This window comes from Seriola lalandi, unplaced genomic scaffold (genome assembly GCF_002814215.2).
Source record: "Seriola lalandi dorsalis isolate HSWRI2012SDOR001 ecotype SW California unplaced genomic scaffold, Sedor1 jcf7180002054616, whole genome shotgun sequence".
Taxonomy (NCBI): Eukaryota; Metazoa; Chordata; class Actinopteri; order Carangiformes; family Carangidae; genus Seriola; species Seriola lalandi.
The window spans coordinates 224,685-247,230 of NW_019525169.1; the positions used below are offsets into that span (position 1 = coordinate 224,685).

Here is a 22,546-nt window from a genome sequence, read left to right on the forward strand (position 1 = left end):
AACATGTGTTTATCGTCTCCTGCCATCTTGCAGGAGTAGCTCTCGATCCTGTGGGGCAGAAATTAAGTTGCATTTTGTAAGTGATACATATTCATGTGTGATATGAATGTGTGTGTGTGTGTGTTTTATAAACATAATGGAAGAGTCCAGCTGTTGGCCGAATCCCTTAAGACTACTTCAATAATCCACTAGGCTTAAACACACTATTACACAACACATTAGGGGTACCTGAGGGTATTTTAATGGTTGTTTAATCAACCATGTGAAGCCCGATTCATTTCTGAATGTAGAAACCATTTCAATCCTCTCAAATAAAAATAAATAATATAAAATAAATAAATACTACCCAAGGCACTAAATATACATTAGGTTACACCTATTGAATTTCCCCTAGGGGAAAAATGATCAAACAAACAAAGCATAAGAAAACAAACAAAAAAAAAGAAGGTCTGTGCACAACAGGTACAATGTCTAGTTTGGTATAATCAACAGTCCAAATGTCAAAAATATTCAATTTACTATATTGATGCAGCTGGCTTTGGGAAAATATGAACATCAGATCTGGTATAAAAAGACTTATTACAATAAACAAGACTATAACCCATATCTTTGTTTGACAAGGCAGGCCGTGTCTTTCCACTGGGAACCATATCTGCACAAACATGTGTCAAGAACAAGTCGGTGCTAAAATCTGCTGCGTGCTCCTTCATGTTTCTGGGTCAGACAGCTTTGTATACAGATATGCAAGTGAAGCACACTGGGGTCCAGTTGTTTATTTTGCCCCCACCTACTCACCCAGGGGTTATGTAAGAGCAAAGGTTGTGCAGCTTTAGATAGACTACTAAGACCCTCTCTGGCCTTGCCAGCCTAATTATAGGGACATGGGGTGGCAGAGAATACCATGGTGGAAATAACTGCCCTGGTTTTCCATCCACAACACAGCTGACCTGCCGACAAAACACTTGTGAGAGAACTGACACCGTAGCAGAGTTAAGATTATGCACACTAAAATGTGATTAAAAATAGCTCCTACACAACTGTTACCTTCTGTACACAACTCCAACTGCAACCATCTTCCATATTTGTGTTTATTGTATTAACCATTAACTTGGCGTACTGCTGTTTTTGCACTAAACAAACAACCTTTGCACCGAGCACTAGCTGCAATCTTTTACTTAGTTTTATGTATTCTATGTCTCAGTTTTTTTTTTTAAGTCCAATACAAATAAAGCTGATCACTATTTTATGTTGTTTAATTGAATTTCTGTGTGGTTAAATCAGAATTTCATCTGTGGAAAATAACATGAACCATCTGGAAGGTACAATTTTAGTTAAAGCCTGCAGCTTGCAGGTCCTGCTGCTTTGATGGGCTGCCACGCTAATCCACTAAGCAGCCTAAACACCAGCAGACTTGGCAGCTCCAGCAGCACTCAACTATTATGTTGTATTAATATATGTGTTTGTGTGTGCATGTACATATGCTCCAACAACACACTTCACAACAACCTCCAAAATAGCCACAGAGTAGTGCGAGAGAGGACACCAAGATGTGCGTCACTCTAGGTCACAACAGCACAGAAGCTCAGTTTCACCACCCACGTTCCAAACACTGCTCTCAGACTGGGCTGCATAACTCCACAACCCACTGCCCTTTATGTAACCACACTGTCACTGTAACGGCAGGCCCCGCTCAAGGCCTTACATAACCTACAAAAAAAAAAATTGTAATGTTTTACAGTTTCCTGGGTCAATTATCAACTTTCAGCATAGGTCCCGAAAGTAGGCTTTCAGTTCAGCAGTCTGTTATCATGATATTGCATAACGTGCAGGTACTTGTTTGCTCTACTACCCCTGTTTATGAGCCGATTCTGAGATCTCTGAACCAGCCACACCTCTCATACTCTCCGACTTTGTCTCATGACATCATACCAGAGAAAACCTTTCCTGTATAAGGAAAACTTTTTGGAAAAGTTGGAAGCTGTTCACACCACTCCAGTGGGTCTTATTTTGATGTAAACATAAGTGAGTCTGAGATTTCACTGTTGTGTTGATGTTCCTGTTGAGCAACTAAGTCTGCACTGCTGAAATAGAAACAGTAAAGCTGCTCACTCAAACACCCATCAAGAGGTGAACATGTTTCACTCCAGGGCAAATGGGGGCTGTGTTGTGTATATGAACTAAAAGTTGGAGTTTGTGCAGTGTTTGAGTACAGCAGACCTTTGGAAAACAATAGATCCAAAAAGACTCCCCTCCTTCCTTTAGGGCTGCATCTAATGACTATTTCCATTATTCATGAATCTGTCGTTTATTTAAAATCGATCTAAACGTTTCACAACAGACCTAGTTGATGTCCACAAATATTAATCTACAGTATTTCAATACAAGGATATGCACCCTGTACATTTGAGAAACAGGAACGTTCAGGTATTTGGCATTTTTGCCTGAGAAGTGATCTTTCCTGACAATCATCTCTCCAATTTCCTGGTATAACAATTACTTTTTACCCCTGTAAAACTGAATAATTATTACAAGGGAGTGTACAGTGGTTCATGTTGTAAAACAAGCTAAGACTAAATGACCCCTTACCTGCCAAGGATGCGAGACTCTCCTGTTTCAACACACAGTCGGGAGCTGAGAGCTTCAAAGCTGGAGTTTTCCAACAGTTTCATTGCTGTCTGAAAAACAAAAAACACAACATAAAGATGGTGTTCGACAACAGTTCCATTAGGAGAATAAGCAAACTTTTAGTCCCTTATTTTATTTTTTATAAACAACTTGAAACGGTGCCAAGGCAACGGCTACTGTGTCAATTTAGAATTTAAATGTGTTAAACAAACAACTGTTATGACAAACCAATAAAACAATGGTAGAATGTATGTACGTACATTTACTCAAGTGATTTGCCCAAATATAAATCTGAAGTACTAATGTTGTGAAGTGGGAGTATAAAATAGTCTGAAACGAATACCCCGAGGGCAATGTTGTACTTTTTAGTCAACAATTATTTTACTAGTCACTTCACATATTAATACATATGCACTTTGTGCATAGAAAACAAGGAAATATGATGTTGTCTGTAAACAGCCCAAAAGCACAGCTGAAATGATCAGTTGAGTAAAAAATATATTAACTACTCTGACAATCATTTCAGTATTTTTATTAAAGCAAAAATGTTAAGCAATTCATAGTTCTAGCTTCTCAAACGTGAGGAGTTAATTCTTTTAGTTATTTCGATTTATCTTCAATAATTCTACATTTCTACATTGTGGTATTAGTATTTTTAAGTGGGTAGAGGATCTGAACAGCTCCTCCACCACTGTTTATAAAGTCAGTACAGAAATCATATCAACTGTTGTCTATATACAAATAATTAGTAAGGTGGGGTTACAGCGCCCCATGAGGGCCCATTTTAAGATAATGATAAAAAACACAATTTCCTTTCTGTAAACCACCGCCCCTCCCCCACCCTGTTCAACACAAGTTGACAAATCGGCTTCCTGTTTCTGTTCGTCGATGTTATACCACTATTTACTTACCGAGCAGTATTTTCAGCAGACAGAAAATAACAGGTTCAGAAGTCAATCCGCAGACTGTAGACACTCGTCTTCTTATCCCAGGCAGTCACTCGGCGACGTAAAAGCTTAACGATCCGCGCTTTATCTTTGACTAGCTAACGTTAGCTAAATTAGCGGTTAGCTTGCTGGTTATTAACGCTCCTGTCTTCACTTCACAGCTGAGCTATTAATTCGCACTTGAGCTTAAACATCTTACAAAAGCACTCGGTCGAGAGGGAGTTATTCTGAGGCCTTTTAAATTTATAGAAAAGCTGCTCTTCCCGATTAAATGCGATGAGATTAAATCCAGAGACTGTTTGCGTCCGTCGGAGTCTGTCTGCAGCGGCATCCCTTTCGACCTGATTTTACAAAACAATTTGTATTAGCTAGATCAAGTCGCCTTTTTCTAAGCAACTCGATCAGAAAAGTGGCAACTAACAAGTCACCTAGCCTAATGATAAATCAAAACAGGTCAAGTTTTTCTCAAATCATCGGTCACCTCAATAAGGCATCTATTCTCATCAAAACAACGGACTCTACTGTGCTGAGAAGCCCAACCCCTTTTCAATTATATATGTTTTCTTACGTACACGCCCACTTTTAAATCAACGCTCTCTTGCGATTGGTTCTTTGACCTGTCCATATAAAGCAGGAGCAAAGGGATTGGTTTAAACTTGCTCGGTCTGGCCCCAGGCTGGAGCTGTGTTAAAATGTCTTCAACCAGAGCCCCAAAAAGGAGAAACTCATACTGTGTATAATTTTGGTTGTGTTTTATTTCTCTGTGTTCACTCTTCATCTCTTAAATGCTTAGCCTCTAGAACACTCACTTGAAACCTTCAAACATACTGTTTTTGATATACAAACATCTAACGGCCATTTTTCTTGTTATGGCTCTTTTTAATTTTTATACAATCCAATTTTGTCATTTTCCTCTCAGTTTTCTAGATTTAGTTTTCGTTTTGAAGTTTCACCTGTTATTTTTGCCTTCTACGTCTTCTGAATGCATGTCTTCTGTGAAACACTGCACTGCACTAAATCATAGGAAATGTGCTGATTAATTTAATTAGAGATAAAGACATATCATTCCCTCAAGCACGTAGCAATATCACGATGATGCAATAAAACAAAACAAAATTTAAGGGTCCGGGTGAAAAATGTTGTGCTATTAACTTGTAAACCAATATTGTAAAAAAAAAAAAACAAAAAAAAAACAAAACATTGCCCCAGGTCCCCTACTTTCTGTAAATAAAAATAAAATAAAAGCCACTATTAATTTAATTCAACGGCCCAGTGGCCTAATGGATAAGGCATCAGCCTCCGGAGCTGGGGATTGTGGGTTCAAGTCCCACCTGGGTCGTGCATCAAAAAGATCATTAACGTTTATAATGCAGATTTAATTCACAGCAGGGAGATAAGACAGATCTGATGAGCATATACTGCGAAGTGAATTAATATGCTGCATTATTCTCTTTACCATAAAAATTCTCTAATGAAATGAAGAACCAAAGTTAAATATTTCAAAAGAAAATTTTATTGAAATAAAAACATATTTTATATAGAAATCTATTGGTTTGTCAGGTCTTTGTGATATAGTCAGAAACATCCCCCAGACCTATGCTCTCATTATCCAGGTACTCCAGGATTACATTACCCCCATTGTAAAGGGGAGTTTCAGGGTGAGCCAGCAGGGAGAACAGGGTGTCATCCATCCGCAAAGCCTCACCTGTCTGAGGATGACATAACCGCAACTTCTGCAAACACAGAGGGAGACATGCTGTCAAGACATAGACTGCTTTTATACTGTATTATAATTTCATCATCTATATTTAGAATATTCAGGAAAAATGTAATATAGAAGTCCTTTCTGAATATTAGGAGAAAATTATCTGGATTTTTTATTTTTTTTTTGTTCTTTATGGTATAAACTTTGAATAAATATGTGTAATCATAGCGTGATAAAAAATGAAAGAGAATTTCAAGATTTGTTTGTGGATATTCAACAGCAAAATATTATATATGAATCCTTCCAAAAAGTATTTAGCTAGGCTTCTCTGAATTCATTTATTCAAACAAATTACTACCTAAATATAAACAGTTTTTACCAGAGAATGGGACAATAGGGGGAGAAAATCAAATTACTGGTTTTGTGTTAAAGAGGAAAAGCTTCACTAAGTTAACATACTGTGGAAAAAAAACTTAAAAAAAACAAAAAAAACATTGAAATGCAAAACATTTAACAGCTTAACCCAACTTCCTGTGAACAGAGTCCTTTCTTGCTGTTGTCACATGCTGTGGGCAGGAAGGTCCTCATTTGCATTTCATGTGTGCAAACAGGGTTGATATATGCATAGAAATTTCACTGTTCACTTCACTGTTGACAGTGAAGTATTTTTACCTTACTTTATTTTTTTTGTTTTTAGTGGGAGTCATGAAGAAGACAAGGTAGTTGAAGAAGAAAGTAATGTGAGAGGTGGGGGAAACTGATCAGTCACTTATCTGTAGTTGTAAATGTGTTAATAAAATGTTGATGTGTTGTGATTATCAGTAACTCTATTCATACTAGTTTTTACCTTAGCTGACAGTACATTATTGTTGTTCTTGAGGCTAGCTAGAGAGGCTGCATAATCCACCACTTTTCCCACACTCCATTTGGAGCAGAAGAACATGGGTTGGCTGGAGTCTTTAGATTCTTTAGGGAGATAAACCTGAAAATAGGTTCTCTCTGTCTGGAAAGCCAAAAAAGGAGAGGAAGTAGTCAGCTGGACAAAATAATAAACAGAATCATACACAGAGGCACACTGAGGATAATATGCAAATTTATTATGTCAATATATAAAGCTCTTTTTGGGAATTAAATACATAATAGCTAGGATTTTACCTGTGGCAGTCCCTTGTCTCCTGCAGCATGCAGTTTCAGTTTCATTAACGCTACCTTAGCTGCAGTTGCACTGTTCTTTGCTCCTCTACGTCCTTTACTTTTGGATCCATGCTTTGACTCTGAGTAGACACAATAGAGTGATACAAACATAATCCTAATGTACAGAGGTGAAGTAATACAAACAGATGTGCATTAGCTATGACAAAGATGCCAGCATTTTGTTTAATACTGATCCCATGTGGACAAAAAAGGAATAACATAAGAAAAAGCCATATTGTCAAGATACCTGTTCTACACTGTAACTTACCCACTATTTTTTGCACCAGCTCTTTAGTGGCTGCCATACGAGGCTTTTGGACCTCCAACTTCTCACACTTGTGATCATCTTGATGTCGATGGCTATAAGTCAAGAACAAAAAAATTAGAACAATAACTCCTTCATTTTGAGTCCATCTCTATCAAGTCCAAATCAGCACAGGAACCAAAGTCCATGTGAGGATTAATTATATTGTTTCAGAGAGGGAAAAAAAAACTGCAAACTTACACCAAACAGAAATGTTTTTCACACTGCGGACATATTACTGGCAACAACTCTTTCCCCTTGCAGTCTTCAAATGAGCATGAATAACTTGTACTGCCACCAGCAGTCCTTGGTTCCCTTTTCACTGGCTCCTAAAAACAGGTCAGAGGAAATTACGTACAAAGACAACACAGCTAGTATCTTAGTGGCAGGGAAGAAGAACAATGTATTTGTCCCAATCTTATCAAAGAAGAACATTAAACACTTCATCCACAGTACAGCCTACCTCAGGACATGAGTGGGCCTCTCTGCTTCTGTGCTCAAGGCTGTAAGAGACAAAAAGATGCATGACATAGCGAACATACCTGGAATGTCTAAGATAAAAAAAGTACATTTAGTCACTGAACTCAATTTACAGCACTTAAGTTCAGTTATGAGACAGTTTTTTATTATTTGGTATTTTATTCAATTTATACTTTACCTCCACTGTATTTCAGAACAAAATTGTGGCATCTAATATTGTTGTATGCCGTTTCCTATTTCTTTTCAAACTCAGTTTGCCAATTATTTTTTTTATCAATTGTTTAATCAATAAAATGTCAGATAATAATAATAATAATCCCAAGGTGACAAATGTCCTGTTTTGTTTAATCAAACCCAAAGAAATTCAATTTACTTTCATATAAGACAAAGAAAAACAGCTAAGTCTCAAAAATTAGAAGCTCACACTAGATTCTGTTTGGCAGTTCATTAGTGACACCTAGCTGAAACTGATGCAGTTGAATACAACACTCCTGAAATAAATCCTCTCTTCATTGAGGTTAGAATATTCAGATTTTGTAGAACTGTTTTAGAGGTGGTGATTCAATCGTATGGTGTTTTGGAGGCTGCAGTTCGTGGTGCTATTTCATTGTATTGGATTATACAGACTGGTGTTTCAATTATTTTGTCAACTGCATTTATATCAATGAGGGTAGGCAATGATACAGTTCGATAGCAACACAAATAACATCATCCAAACTCATCATACAGTTGATATCAACACCTCTATAAAACAGTTTCAATAAAAAGTTTCAATTATAAACTTCATGAAGGGAGGATGTATCAGTCAAAAAATTATAATAGCAATACTTTCACATTGAGTATTTAGCACAGTAGTTTTAACTACTCAATTAGTTGGAGTTAAAGGTCTGGACATCTCTAATTCTGAAATCGCTTCATATCTCACCAGAAAACGCCACTGCAGGAATCACAGACAAATGGAAGGAAATCTGTAAGAAGGATGGAGAGAACAAGCTCAACCAACTGAGTTTCATAGTAGGTTTAATTCAACAACAAACTGCATACCTGTCACACTGTTTATTACGGGGTTCACGATAATGAACTGAGGTATGAGACGTAATTATTACAGACCTAAGTAGATATTGAAGTTTCTACATCCCCTGCAGTGAGACTGCCTACTGAAACTAGTCACCAATGTAACTGCACTCTCTCTTTTAGAAAACAAACGTACATTAACAGCCTAGTTAACGGGCTGCCTAAGCCATAAACCAGACTGAATTTTCTCACGATTAGTGTCTGACGTTTTAGAGAAGATGCGAACATGCAGATGTGACCATAAACTGAACAGTGGTGTCAGACAAAGATGATAGTCAGCGGTTAGCTAACCAAGCTAGCTGACAGGCTAACCATGCTAAACAGACGCTGGCTGTGTTTTATTATTAACAAATGACGGCGGAGTAATGTCACACTTCAACGTGTTTACTTATTACAACTCAGGTGAAGTTGAAACAGACCTTTAATATTGCAGGAATCGATCTGACAATGTTTCCCAATATCGAATTCAGCCATTAGTTAGCTGTGACTCTGCGGATGTCAACACGAACTTTGACCCCAAGAGGCTAATCACGTGACTGAGACTGTTTCTTTTTAAATTTATAGAATATATAAAGTTTCACTACGAGAAACTATATTTTATGTCTGCAATAGACTTCGACTTAATACACTGCACATTTATATAATTTATATATATATATATATAATACATATATATATGTATAATATATATATATTTTTTAATTCGTTTTACTTTTAGTATTCTTTTCTTCATTCGCTTTAAGGTTACATCTATAACAATATAAGTCATAATTCATCAAAGGACTAATAATAAGTTGTTTTTGTAATCACTGTTAAACTTAGTGAACGGAGGAAAGAAGTTTCAGGGTGGAAGGGGAGGCAGAGCGTCAGGTGACAATACGTCACTCAGGTATTGGTGAAAGGCATAGGTGAAAGGTGTGGTGAAAGGTTCGTTCACTGGCTGATTTGAATTGAAAACACTAAGCCGTCGAACAGGAAAGTCTGCTAACAACATACCTATCTGTAGAAACACTGGAGTGGGTCGTCAGAGTTTTAGGTACCTGAGCAGTTTAATCCAAAGGCCGCAAAAATGAGCAAAATCGCGAAATTATTCAAGGGGAGTTCCAGCTCGAGTTCATCGAGTTCTTCGAGGTCCAAACACCACCGGTCGCGTGGAGGACCTTCCCCTCAGGAGGCCATCCACAAACTGCGGGAAACAGAGGAAATGCTGACGAAGAAACAAGATTACCTGGAGAAGAGGATAGAACAAGAACTAATGATAGCCAAGAAGAATGGCACAAAAAACAAGAGGGGTATGTTTCTGTGCTCGTCAGAAAAAACGGGTGCACCTGTTTTCCCGAGCCAATACAATCAGAAAATAGGCCAACAGGCTCTTTAAGTTTGTGCTTAAAAAGTTAATATTATCGTCTTTTTAAGGCAAATATCAAACTAAAACTCTTTACAGGTATGAAAGGAGGTGGTTAAAGAGGTTTGATATACGCTCCTCTTTGGGATTATTGGCCTACAGTGATTGTTTTGTTGTGATGTTGTCTTCCCGTGAGCAGAAGCAGCAGCAAGCATAATGGGTTTGTACAAATGGGTTTGTAACAGGTGAGATGACAGAAAAGAAACCAAAGAATTGATTAGTATTAATGCTAAACGTTTTTGTAGTTGTTAAAGAAACTCAGTGTTTTCTCATATGAAACCTTGAGCTGCTGCATTGCTCAGGTGAATCACCTCAGACTAATAATAACCATTGTTATGTAATGGGAGGAACCCTGTCTCTTTTCAGTTTAACTCCTAACGCTTCTCAATCAGAGTGAAAGGTGAGAAATTATCAGAAAGAGTTGCACACGAGTGACTTCTGTAATCTCTCTGTATCAGCTGCTCTGCAGGCCCTGAAGAGGAAGAAGCGCTTGGAGCAGCAGCTCACTCAGATTGATGGCACTCTCTCCACCATCGAGTTTCAGAGAGAAGCTCTAGAGAACTCGCACACCAACACAGAAGTCCTGAAGAATATGGGCTTTGCTGCCAAGGCCATGAAGCAAGTCCATGAGAACATGTAAGAACCTGCTGGTATAACCAATAAAACTGCAATTTCTTTGTAGTAATTTACCTGAAATGTCTAAAACTGGTACATGGCAGTACTTGTATCTTTTTGATAGGGGACCCAACCGTGCACCAATTTTAAGACATGTATATCTCTCTTCTCTTTTTCAGGGACGTTGACAAAATAGATGATCTGATGCAGGATATCACAGAGCAACAGGATGTGGCTCAAGAGATCAGTGAGGCCATTTCCAGACCTTTCGGCGAGACATTTGATGAGGTTGATACCTCTTCTATCTCCTCTGTCAAAATCAACTTTTATGGCACACTCTCTCCTTTTTTTTTTTTTGTCATTTTTGTGACATATATTTTAAGATATGTGTGGTACTTTCTGTGTGTAGCTTGCTTATCCATTTCTTGCTCTCCAAAAATGCATCTGACAAAACTCTGTGTGTTGTTTACCTTATGTGTTTTCTTAGGATGAGCTGCTGGCAGAGCTGGCGGAGCTGGAACAGGAGGAGCTTGAGGAGAGCATGAAGAGTATGGGCGGACTACCCAGCGTACCCAGCTCCAAACTGCCTACAGCACGGCCCAGTCAGCGCGCAAGTAAGTACAACATAGCACAGGCCTACAACAGTAAATAAAGTTTTTAACCACTACTGTACATATTTGAAAATTCACATGGCACTTTCACAATTTCATCTGAACAATACATTCTTGATTTTGACAAATTAATCTTTCCCAAAACTACAAGCATGTGGCTGACACAGATGTTGAATTGTACGAGTCATTTATCTGTTACGAATAGCTTTATATTATTAGTTTTTGTTGAAAATGATTAAATAAAACAAATTAATCCCTGATGAATGTTCCATTATACTTTATTAGCTTTAATTGTTAACTGTTTATTTCTTTTTACAGCAACCAAGAAAAGGGTTGAAGATGATGACGACATGCGTATGCTGGCATCATGGGCAACTTAAGTACATAAAGGCACCGTTATAGTCACAGAAAGTGACAGAGAGATATGATATGAAGTTTTTTTTTTTTTTTGTAAAGATATTTTGAGGTTTTTTTTTTAGGGAAAATGAAGTACATTATTATTTTTAAAAACAATCGACAACCTTATAGCTACTTTGCAGGTTATATTTATCAAGAAATAAAAAATTTTAAGTGAAGGAATCAACAAACTGTAATTTTAAATCTGCTTTTCTTTTCTTCACTACTTCTGTTTCTTTTCATGTGCCATTCATAGCCAACCTCAGAGTCTACTGCTTATATAAGCCTAATGAAGACATGAAGAGGACTGTGGTGTCTTTAACACATTGAGCCTTCTATGTTGGACCCCTGTAAATAAACATAGACCTTGCATTAACACTGTAAATATACTGCCTTTCAATGTTCCACAATAAAATAATTCCCCTAATAATCTTGCATGATATCTGCTATTATCTTTGTGTATTTATCTGCTGTATGATGTGGCTGCACTACCAGTTGAAGAGTTGAAGGACCACTGCAGTTCATTATGAGTGGTATAGATATTTTTTAGGATGGACTCTATAAGTCCCTGTAATATTGTGATTTTAAAAACACGTGTTATTGTGCTAAATATTGCCATATTCGTTTTGAGCTTTAAACTTTTACTTTGCTACTGCAGTGTAGTTATATTACATCCGGTTTGCCATGGTTTTATTTTGAAAGATGCGTGGCAGGAAGATAACATCTTTACACACCAGTTAGCTTGCGACTTCTACAAGGGGAAGTCCTGGTCCGAGGAACTAGCCACCTAAAGACAAAATAACACCTGAAACAGACGAAGATCTGGACTAAAACACAGAATGGAAGCGAACAGACCACACCAGACAGGAGGTAAGCCAGTAACATTATTATCTTTCTACAACTGTTTGTAAAAACAAAAAGATTGTAGTTGTCAAATAAGTATGGCCAGTTTCTGTGGCTACAAAAATTAGCGCTAAGTTAGCAGACAGTTTCCAGGCTAAACATTACCCTCTAAACCGGACGGTGACACGTTTCACACGTAGCAACTAATGTGGGAGGATGTTAAAAAACGTTGTGTACATTTAGGTTAATATTACATCGTTATTAACTAAGTATTACGACTTTTTACTTTTTCTTTTTTATCGCAAGATGGTTACTTACTTACACTGCCGAGTAGCTTGTATATTTTTCCCTGGGATGAATACAGTCTTATCTCAACCTATATTTATATATCACAATTAATTGGACGAATTTATTTAGTCATCTTAATCTGTTAAGTAACTATAAGATATTTAATACACATAATGGAGTAAAAAGTACATTTGCCTATAGAGCCAAAGAGCAGAAAAGGAAACTACTCCTGTAAGAGTATGTAAAAATTGTACTTAACTTCAGTACTTGAGTAGATGTACTTGGTTACTTTCCACTACTTTTTATTGGGAAGCTAAGGTAAACCGTGGACAAAAGTTTAATTTGGGAAAGTTGGTAAAAGAAATGCTTGTTAAAACGTTTTTGCATTCTACTACATCCCATCCCAACACTGACTCTTTTCAACTCAGTGACCACAGCCGGAGATGCCTCTGGGACAGAAGAGGAGGCTAAAAAGACAGCAGCTGCAGCCCAAGCAGTCAACCGCCTGCCTGAAGTTCGACTGGTGGTGCTGGGTTGGAGGTGGCCCGGGAAGAGCCTGACGGGCAACACTATCATAGGCCGAGAGGAATTCCGCCTGGAGCGAGCAGCTGAGTTCTGCGTGAAGAGGCAGACTGAGGTGCAGGGGCGGCAGGTGACTGTGGTGGACACTCCAGGGTGGTTCTCCGCCCAGGATACACCACCCTCTTATAAACAGGAGTTAGTGAGAGGAGCTTCTCTTTCCACTCCAGGTCCGCATGCCTTCCTGCTGGTCATCCCTGTTGGCATGTTCACAGAGGTGGACCGTGCACGCATCGAGGAGCATGTGAGCCTCTTTGGGGAAGGTGTGTGGATGCATACGATTGTGGTTTTCACCTGGGCGGAGGTGTTGCGGACAATTTCAATTGAGAGGTACATCCGTAGGGAGGGCAAGGAGCTGCAGTGGGTGTTGGAAAAGTGTAAGCGAAGGTACTTCGTCATAAATAACTGCATATTTGGGGAGCATCCCCAGGTAGGACGTTTGATGGAGAGGGTGGAGAAGATGGTGGCAGAGGAAGGGGGCTACTACAACCCAGAGGAGGTGGAGAAAGAGAAGAAGAAAAGTCTGGATGAGAACCAAAACACAGGTGGAGTGGGGCGCGATCTGGGGGCACGCCCCAAACAGAACTCTGGACTGGGTCTGTCCAAAGCCATGGAGGTGGATCCACTTTCCAGTGAGTGATGTGTCTATCATGGCTCAAGAGAAAGTAAAGTTTCAAATGTTAGGAGTTTCTTTTAGGACATTTCTGTTAAAGACAATCCATTGTTGTTATAAAAATATTGAGTATAGCTGTTTCAAGGAAAGTAATTATATGTAATTTCATGGGGCCTTTTAAGTAGATGCATTTGTTAACCTTCCTTAACATTACCGCTTTGTGCCAGGCTGGTATGCATGAAATTCAGATTGCAGTATCTCAACACCTTTTCTTACATTTCTGTTCTGCACCTTTACACAGTCAGCTGGTCGTTTCCTCCTCTGGTCTCCATAGCAACCCAAGAAAGACAAACCTAGAAAACAAAACATTATTCCTCCCTTTCTAACACCACTTCAATAACAGTGATATGACAGTATTTTAGCTAAATGCATGTAGATCAAGCTTGTTTATATATAAAATGGAGCCCTGTTAATAATGCACTGTGTCCAATTTTAGATTAACCAGACACTCTTGACTGATGGACCGTCTAAACCACGACTAACGGAGCCTCTGCCTTGCCGTGCTGATGGCCGCGCTGCATATTTGACGAGACAAAAAAGGGTAATCAACCGAAATGTTACTCAATGTACAAACCATTTATTTTATTTATTTTTTTAATCAGACATGTGACTGTGTGTGCTTTCTTTATTATATAGTATCTTTTCACTGATGATCTGGGAGGCCTTTTCAACTTAAATGCCCTTCTCTCTTGCTGTTCAAAGATTTATACTCCCCGGTTTTAACATACAATATTTTATTTGTTAGTGTGGCGTCTTTAAGACTGTGTGATGGGATGGATTTTATTTAGTCTAAAACAAGGAAGCACAAGCTGTTACATACAGCAGGCAACCGCCATCAATTTTAAACCCAGTCTATACACTCCTTAGTCATGGCGGATACCAATGGCAGAATTGCACTACTAAATTGTTTCTATAATAATCTGCTGATGACTGTTGAGGGAATTGCTTTTATAACGATTCCCATTTGTTGTGACCAAACTGTAAATGCTTTTCTCATGCTGCGATGTTTATTACACTCTCAGTGTACAGTTGTAAAGCACTTGAGCAGTTATTGATTTTTGTCTGTTGCTTTAAAGCAGCGGTTTTACCGGCTGCCACTTCCACGGGGTTGGCCGGTGAGTTACTCTCAGAGAACCTGGGGTTGTTAGAGATAGTGACAGATCTGAGTGGTGTGACTCTTAAACCCAATCCAAGGTTCTACATAGTAAATATGTTAAAGCGTCTTTGTGTGGAATTTCTATGTGTTTATCACAATCTTTCAAATGATTCTGAAAGCTTAAAGGTGCCCTGTGGAGTTTGTGACCACTAGTCATGCTACGGGGCAATGTTTGTTGTTTGAAATGCACTTAACAGGTTTTGTTAGACCTCAAGGATACATAGGGTAAACATAACTTTTGTTTGTTTACTAAACTCCACAGGGCACCTTCAAGTTTTTGTATGTAGAAAAATGAGAATTTTAGTGAAAATTGGTTTTGTAAGTAGTAAGTAAAACTCTTTGTTATGCCATCATTGGATATTGGGCACCATCAGGTCCTCATGTATACATAGTAAATAAGCATGAGAGCGGGGTCAAAATGTATAATATTCCACAGGGCTAAAGCAACATTTATGGCATTTGTTGGCAGCCAGCTATGCCAAATTTAGCACCTTTTCCAAAGAGATGGTGGCTCTTCCTGACAGGGTAGAGTCAGCTGCTCTGGACAGAAACTCCAACATTGCATGAGGAGGTATATAGCGGTTTTATGTAGGCCTCCTTTGTGAGCCTTACTGGGACTGATTCCTAACCTCAGCCACCACTTTAATGAAGCAGTGGTATGCCACCATTGGAGGACCCAGTTTAAGGAAAAGCACAGTAGATGGTTACATACTGTAGTTAACTATGGTTGTGTGGCCCAGTTGGATCACTCCAGTCCTGCCTCTTGTGTCACTCGTGTGTCTGTGTACTGTATATGGGGCCCTTATAGGAGTGGCCCGGCTGCACAAAGCATAAACAGGTGCGAATAGTATTGAATCCTTGCCTTGCATATCCCACAATCACAGATCAGTTCCCTGTGGTTACCAGTATAAATGCCAGCATACCTAGTTCAGACTCAGAGTCCTGCTAGTTTTAGTTTTAGCTAACCTGGGTGTAAATCAGGTACTAAAAGAGGGACTGGTTGGAAATCTTTGCCTTCAATCTGTTGTTCTTTGTAAATGTCACAGATCAGCTCTAAGACTTGGCTCTCAGGATCTAGATCTTTCTGGTTTTCACTCCAACAATCGAATCTGGACTTTTTTCCCCACTGGCACATCTAGTGAATGCAATCACCAGGATGGTCAGTTTGAAAACCAGCAGGTCAGGAGAGAGCCAGGATTTACAACTGACTTAACTCTTTTTTTTTATCAAAGGAATGCTGTAGATAGTATAGATCCGTTTCTGAAAGCAGCCATTAGTGTTCTGCGTGAATGTATTTTTTTATTCATTACAGAGTAAAGCAAATCCAATGTTGTATGTTTATATATAGGACTGTTCCACCCAGTGTGGGTAAATACTGACATGAGTGCTGACATTTAATACAGAAACATTAGACAGGAAAGCGATTGACCTATTGTACACTCATTATGGATATTTTATTTTAGATCTAGGGAGTTGATATAAACACTCTGAATAAACACAATTACAAACACTGCTAAAGATGCAGCTCATTCTGTATACAAGAGGTCAGCCAATCAGCAAAAAAAGAATAAGATTAATAAAGAACAGGATTCACCAGTAACAATGTCTGGATATGGCAGACATGTATATTGCACGCTGACAAACTGCTCTGAGTCATGCAACTTAATATAAACTCCTTTGTAGCTGTGTTTGTAATGGTGAATTAGTTACTTTAAAAGTCCTTTTTCCTCATGGGTCGACCTTGTTTGATCTCTTGTGGTTCTGAGTCCAGCATGTGAATCAAGTTACTCTTAAGAAATTAATGAACGAAGCCCAGGATCCTCTCTGGGCTTTTGCTGCACCCGTTGTGTGTCTTATTGTCCGACACTGTTCAGATTTGCTTGTGATAAAAAAAATGAATGGCTTCAATTTAGCGAGTGCTGCATTGTTTAGTATTTTTCTGTTCAAATAAATGCATATTTTGATCTAGTGTACGTCTGGGGCCTATTCCTTTAGTATAATTTTCTCTTTTGTACACATCCCTTCAACTTAAACTTCAGTTTTTCTTAACCGTTTTCCACTCAAACTTACCATAGAAATAAAAATCTAGTATATGCAACCAAGGAAATACATTAATTGAAAAAAAATTAAATAAAACTTGAATAAAGAAAATACTCTACTCTAAAATACTGCCCTGGTAATAGGTGTAAGAGAAGTAAAATTTACATCTATTAAACCCAAATTCATAGTCTTTGCATCTTTGATTTTTGAGCATTCCTTGCAAAGTTATCAAGTTTAAATGACTTTTGAGTTTTTTAGAGTTGAGTGGGGCTCTTTAAGGGTTTTCTCAATCTTTTGCACCCACAAAAAAAATCTGAGCTCTCAGAAAAAAAAGTGCAAATAAGTAAATTAATCCTCCTGAGTCAAGTTCCCTCTGACTTGATTCCTACCGCGCGTTGGATCCACTCAACGTCCACACGTCAGTGAAGGCGTCCACAAGCAGCAGCCACGATGCGGCAGCAGATGGAGCAGCTCCACGTCGTCACACACTGAATTCTCCCTAAAAAAAATAACAAAAACAGTATACACACAAATGTGCAGAGCAGTTATCATATTGTCCTATTTTTCTTATTTCACTGTCCATAATAACAGAATGAACACAACGTTTACGATAACTATAACAGTTCTGAACTTAATAGTCACTTTTTCTGTAACTCAGTTTCAGTTGCCTTTAACTTTATTTTTTTTATTATTATTTTTTTTTACAGCACAACACATTTACTTTAACCACAATTCACAGTTCAAATACACACAATTAACCCAGTGCTTCACTAGAGCTAGTTCAACAGCCAAACACATACGTAGCTTTTAGGCTAATGCGATTAGCCGACAGAGGTGTGCAGCTAAACAGCTCATAACAACCATAAACTGTTTTGCATCACTTAAAACATTATATCATGACTGGTTTTGCTTATCAGGTTTCTCAAAATACATTGACACACAATTGCACTCTGTAGCAATGAAGTGTTAATGCAAATTAGCTAACTTTGAGAAGCTAACTCACCGGTGGAATCCACTTAATTGAGAAGAAACGCCCAGCTGGGTTCATTAGATGATAATTCCTCTGTCAACAGCCACATCAAGCGTCTTTCCTGGGATTGCTGTCATCTCTACTCAATCGCACGTCTCAAAAACGGGTAAAAAAAAATGTTTTATTTCACCTCCCAGACTCACATTTATCCCCATCACTGGTCCCAGGTAGCTGTGTGTGTGTCGGAGTGGGGTGATCTGCGTGTGAGACGTTTAGGGGTCATCTGTAAATTGGGGCTACAGAGAATCCTCCAGGAAGTACCTTCAGTAGTAACTTTCTGTAGTTTGACCACAAGATGGCAGTAAGACGCCAGGTCACGCAGATGATGGACGTGTTTACAACAGCGGCAGCATGATTCACAGCGATGGTATGACCTTGCCCACAATAGATTCATTAACTTGATTTGGGGAATGTAATAGCTTGGTGTCCAACCATTAACACCCACTTATCATAGTTTATAGGCAAAATGTGCAGTTGTTGTGTTTATGCAGCACACTTCATTACTCCCTGACTCTACCCTTCAGCTATATCCAGTGCCAAACATTACGGAAGTTAAATCCTCCTCTTGTCCTTCATTCAACTGAACCAGTCTTGTCTAGTCCTCTCTGACAAACTCTGAAAGCCTGGCTCGTTCAATAATCTCCCCTCCTTCCTCATACCTCCTTCATGCCTTCTGAGCTCCCAGCTTGCTGAGCTCTGCTCCATCCCTCTCTTTGCTGTCTTGTTTACTCAGCTTTCTCTCTATAGTGCTGTGGCGCTCTATCTCCTGGATCTGCAGGCAGGCGGTTCCACTATCTACCTGATCCAAGGATTTCATGTAAACCAGACAGCAGTTTTTCCACTGTCACGCTCTCTCTCAGCACAGTTACAGATGATGTAGTGCAGAAAATCATGTTTGTTTGTTTGTTTGTTTAAACAGAAAAGGGCTACGTGAATGTGACTGACAAGCAGAATGAGCACTGACAGGAAAAGTTCAGCTCACTGTCAGTCAAACTCTCTTCCAAATGAATCAGTCCCATGATCCTATTTAAATATTTTGTCATGCATTCTTAAATTAATTATGGCGACATTTAAACCAGAATAATGCATTAGTATGTCAGTTTCCCAGCTGCTCATTGATTCTCTATTGTATTTGTGTTTTGAATGCATACATGAATACTGATTAATGGAGCAATGAAAGTGGTTATTTGTAAGAAATTTGCTCAGACAAACCAACACTAAAATAAAATTTAAACTGCACTCAAACACATAAGCTGTTGTACACAAGTGTGAGTGTTTTTAATAACATTGTTTATTATTTCAAATGTAATCAAAACAACAGTAGTTACAGAAATTACAGACAGCCATGATACTGTGTGATTTTGAGTCTTATTGTGTGCTATGGAGTGTCATGATAACATAAAAACAAGGTCACAGCTGAAAGAAAAGTCCACGTCTCGTTTCTTTACATTGAGCTCTGGCTACCGCCATCCAATCCAATTCATAAGTCAGAGAATAAAGAACAGCACACAGCAGTTACCCATCCCAACAACACCACCATGCTGCTTCATCATCATCATCATCATCATCATCATCATCATCATCATCTCAAACAACATGTTAAGAAAGTGGGAGTGAAAGCAATTAGTCAAGTCCAGTGAAGCAAGTGAAGGTTTGGCTGCCGGACAAACCTCCTGTTTATATGCTCAGAGCATTTTCAGCTTTTGCAGAAGAATCCGACCGTCAGCCACTTTCTCTGACTGCGTTTGGAGAGTGGTTATAAAAACACTTGCAGTTTCAGGTGGCAGTGTGCAACAAGCAGATGTCCCAAGCAATTGCAAAGAGCTTTTCTCCACAGGGATAGATCTAACAATATATATTTAAAAAAAAAAAACAAACAAAAAAAACAACAAACATCTGTAGGCATGAAGACGCCACTGGCGCGTTAAACTAAACCTCCCTGTTCTCTCCTGTTTGCCTTTAAAACACAATCGTGGAAGGAAGTTAGGAGGACTCATGAAGTGGGGTTTAAAAATGGGGTTGGTACCAATGAGACCACATCAGACCTCAGGGGCGTTATGAAGGAGGGTGTGTGTGAGGCATTAAAACAGCCAGTGAGTCCCTAATTTGGTGTTTGTACTTTATCTTTGGGGTGTGTAGGTTATAGCTGTTGTGTTAATGAGAGTGTATTTAGAGGATTAAATGCTCTCATTCAGATTGATACATGAGATTTCTAAACTATTTCACTTTTAACATAAGAGAAACGACTTTTAGGAGGACGACTGATTAACCAACCGGTCTGGGGAACGTAACTCTTGGGAAACATTAACCCCAGTTTGTACATCTTGTGTATTAGCATATGTTCGGGTTAGATTCGGTTTAGTTAGACAGTATTTTCAGAATATTAAAAGACTCTTCTAACCAGACTCTTTTTTTTAATCATAATTCAGCAGACAGAATAATTCTTCATCTGGATGGTTGGAGTCTCAAACAACCTTTTTTCAAACATTGCAGGTTAATTATCTTTTAAAGATTCAACAGGTTGTGTTACAGTATTTAACTAATGATCCGCTCCAAAGTTATGATTGGACAATCGCTGTTTGGGGGCGGGGTTTAGAGAAACGACATCATAAATGGCACCACTATAAGTTAACCAGCAAACCACTACACACTCCACTAACTGGTCTGTTCTGTACGGTGGTGTGCTGAGTACTGAGGTGTGGAGGCTGTGGGGAGTCTGAGGTAAATATATCGCACTCAGATGCTGATTAGTCTTTGGTCTCAATGTGATGGTGACAAGGTGTGAATTAGAAAAAAAAAAAAAAGGATCTAGGTGCTTTTTCAGTGTCAAACTGAACGGGTGTAATATTGCACGTTTAACTTTTCAGTAGAATTCCAGGAAACTGATAGTGTCTGTAAAAAATGCGTCTACAATCATTGGTGTAAAAACATGATTTTGTCAGGAAATAATAATCAACAGTAGAAATGAGTGTTTGAATTTGCTCAGTCAGAAGCCTTGTGTTTTGATCGGTGACAGCAATGACTGGAACAGTATTCACATTTAAGTAAAAAAGTACAGAAAAAAAGGCCACTCATAAAAAATAAAGTTTTTCAGTACTATTACTGCTATACTAAAAATGTTTGCCATGAGTTACCTGAATCTGCAAATGTTTTGGCCTCGGTATATACATTTATGTGTTAATACGGATGAGTCAATCATAGTTGTTGGAAAAGGAAACCACACGGTAAAATCAAGAAAAAAACTCCAACTAGACCAGTGTGTTTTCTTGCTCACACAAACTGTATCCAGATACCTCAGATTCAAATCAATAAGAATCAACTGTGCAGAGCCAGCTCAAACATATGCACCCATAAAGCAGGTGGATATCCAGTCACCACTGTAAACTGCTCTCTTCTGCATTCACACACACACACACATTCACACACACACACGCACAGGAATCACTTACACTTTAGAAAATATATTCACACTCACAAGCGCCTGTCTTGCAATTTTGCATTAGTACCACATGTCAAATGAGAAAGAAAAAAAAATGTGCATGGAGAAAAAAAAAAAGTGCAAACCCTAGTCAGGGACAAAATGGCACGGCAGTAATGAAGAAAATAAAATAAAGCAAAAATAAAAAAACAAATAAAATGGTATCGATGACGTAAGGAATCAATCAAAGAACCAATCAAGATAGAGAGAAAGATAGAGTGTGCCCATCACCCACTCAAAAAACTAAACACAAAAACACTGATATATTCTCAGTGAACAGGAAAAAAAAAGAAAAACATCACACTTCATTTTCAGAAAATGAAACCAGCCAAATAATAATTCAACAAAACGCTGAATGGTCAGAGCTGTACTCCGAGGTGTGATCGATCGCAGTGACAGGAGTTCAGCTCGCGTCATGTCGCACAGCCGCAGCCTCTCTGTGCAGAGCGGGCTGTGGAAAAGTCAATGAAGCCTGCTATTGTATTGAAAAGCAATACCGACGGTCTATACAGATACATGTGCCAACCCCTGTGAAAAACAACACACTGAAAGAAAAGAAGAAAAGAAGAAAAAAAAAAAACCTGATGGATATACAAAGGCCTATACTGTATAACCCCACCGACAATTAAGTGGAAATCTCTGTTCACATACTCTGTATTGTTTCTGAAAATATATATTGTATAATTCACCCTGCTCCCCCCTCAGACACACCAGTAGCGGTCTAGGCAGTCAGGCTGTACAATCCCTCCATGGCAACATGACAGCAGCCGTACAAACTCTTAACCAATGGTGACTGAGTCGATGACGTCAATGCTGTCCCCTCCCTCTGTCCCCGACAGGTCAGTTCCTGTCCAACAGGAGCTGAACAATGCGTTTGTCTGGGATCGTTTTTCAGGGTTTTCTCACTTCCCCATAATGGCGGCCGCTGCATCCAGTCTCATCTAGCACTCAATGGGCCGGTACGACAGTCTTTAACAAGTCATTGTGTACACTGAGCTCCTCCGATGATCAGCAGATCCTGGAGGTCCCTGGTGAGAAGTCCCCGTGGAGCAGGAGGGAGGAGGGCTGGCACAGGAGGTGTGGGGTGGTGGTCGGAGGGGGGG

General features: G+C 38.9%; 4 protein-coding genes, 1 long non-coding RNA gene and 1 other non-coding gene across 7 annotated transcripts in view; 3 read left to right on the forward strand and 3 right to left on the reverse strand.

Moving 5' to 3' along the window:
* Nucleotides 1-4,101, reverse strand: part of maf1b (MAF1 homolog, negative regulator of RNA polymerase III b) — a 6,994-nt gene extending 2,893 nt beyond the window's left edge. Inside the window, exons 1-2 of the mRNA XM_023420023.2 lie at nt 3,537-4,101; nt 2,587-2,675 (exon numbers count right to left, since the gene is read on the reverse strand). Coding sequence (XP_023275791.1) covers nt 2,587-2,669 — 83 coding nt within the window. The 5' untranslated portion in view covers nt 2,670-2,675; nt 3,537-4,101. The remainder of the gene's footprint in view (nt 1-2,586; nt 2,676-3,536) is intronic.
* A 737-nt stretch (nt 4,102-4,838) lies between these two features.
* trnar-ccg (transfer RNA arginine (anticodon CCG)) lies at nt 4,839-4,911 on the forward strand. The gene has a single exon. It is a non-coding gene; the product is annotated as a tRNA-Arg (tRNA).
* A 158-nt stretch (nt 4,912-5,069) lies between these two features.
* On the reverse strand, nt 5,070-8,862 carry zfand1 (zinc finger, AN1-type domain 1). Its single transcript, XM_023420029.2, has 8 exons — nt 8,749-8,862; nt 8,181-8,223; nt 7,239-7,278; nt 6,977-7,104; nt 6,740-6,831; nt 6,433-6,551; nt 6,125-6,280; nt 5,070-5,305 (listed from the first exon to the last, which is right to left on the reverse strand). The coding sequence occupies exons 1-8, from the start codon at nt 8,801-8,803 to the stop codon at nt 5,129-5,131; spliced, it is 810 nt and encodes a 269-aa protein (XP_023275797.1). The 5' UTR covers nt 8,804-8,862; the 3' UTR covers nt 5,070-5,128.
* A 408-nt stretch (nt 8,863-9,270) lies between these two features.
* Nucleotides 9,271-11,786, forward strand: chmp4c (charged multivesicular body protein 4C). Its single transcript, XM_023420027.2, has 5 exons — nt 9,271-9,621; nt 10,193-10,370; nt 10,529-10,637; nt 10,837-10,963; nt 11,279-11,786. Exons 1-5 carry the CDS (start codon nt 9,399-9,401, stop codon nt 11,338-11,340), a joined length of 699 nt encoding a protein of 232 aa, XP_023275795.1. The 5' UTR covers nt 9,271-9,398; the 3' UTR covers nt 11,341-11,786.
* A 302-nt stretch (nt 11,787-12,088) lies between these two features.
* On the forward strand, nt 12,089-16,864 carry gimapl (GTPase, IMAP family member like). Of its 2 annotated transcripts, XM_023420100.2 has the most exons (3): nt 12,089-12,226; nt 12,916-13,698; nt 14,176-16,864. In XM_023420100.2, the coding sequence occupies exons 1-3, from the start codon at nt 12,196-12,198 to the stop codon at nt 14,178-14,180; spliced, it is 819 nt and encodes a 272-aa protein (XP_023275868.1). In that variant the 5' UTR covers nt 12,089-12,195; the 3' UTR covers nt 14,181-16,864. The 2 variants fall into 2 exon arrangements, with proteins under 2 accessions (XP_023275868.1, XP_023275867.1); XM_023420099.2 differs by lacking the exon at nt 14,176-16,864 and having other exon boundaries at nt 12,916-13,706.
* Nucleotides 12,773-18,676, reverse strand: LOC147818349 (uncharacterized). The gene is made up of 3 exons (XR_015438046.1): nt 17,939-18,676; nt 17,325-17,434; nt 12,773-14,032 (listed from the first exon to the last, which is right to left on the reverse strand). It is a non-coding gene; the product is annotated as an uncharacterized LOC147818349 (long non-coding RNA).
* Nucleotides 18,677-22,546: the final 3,870 nt, after the last annotated feature.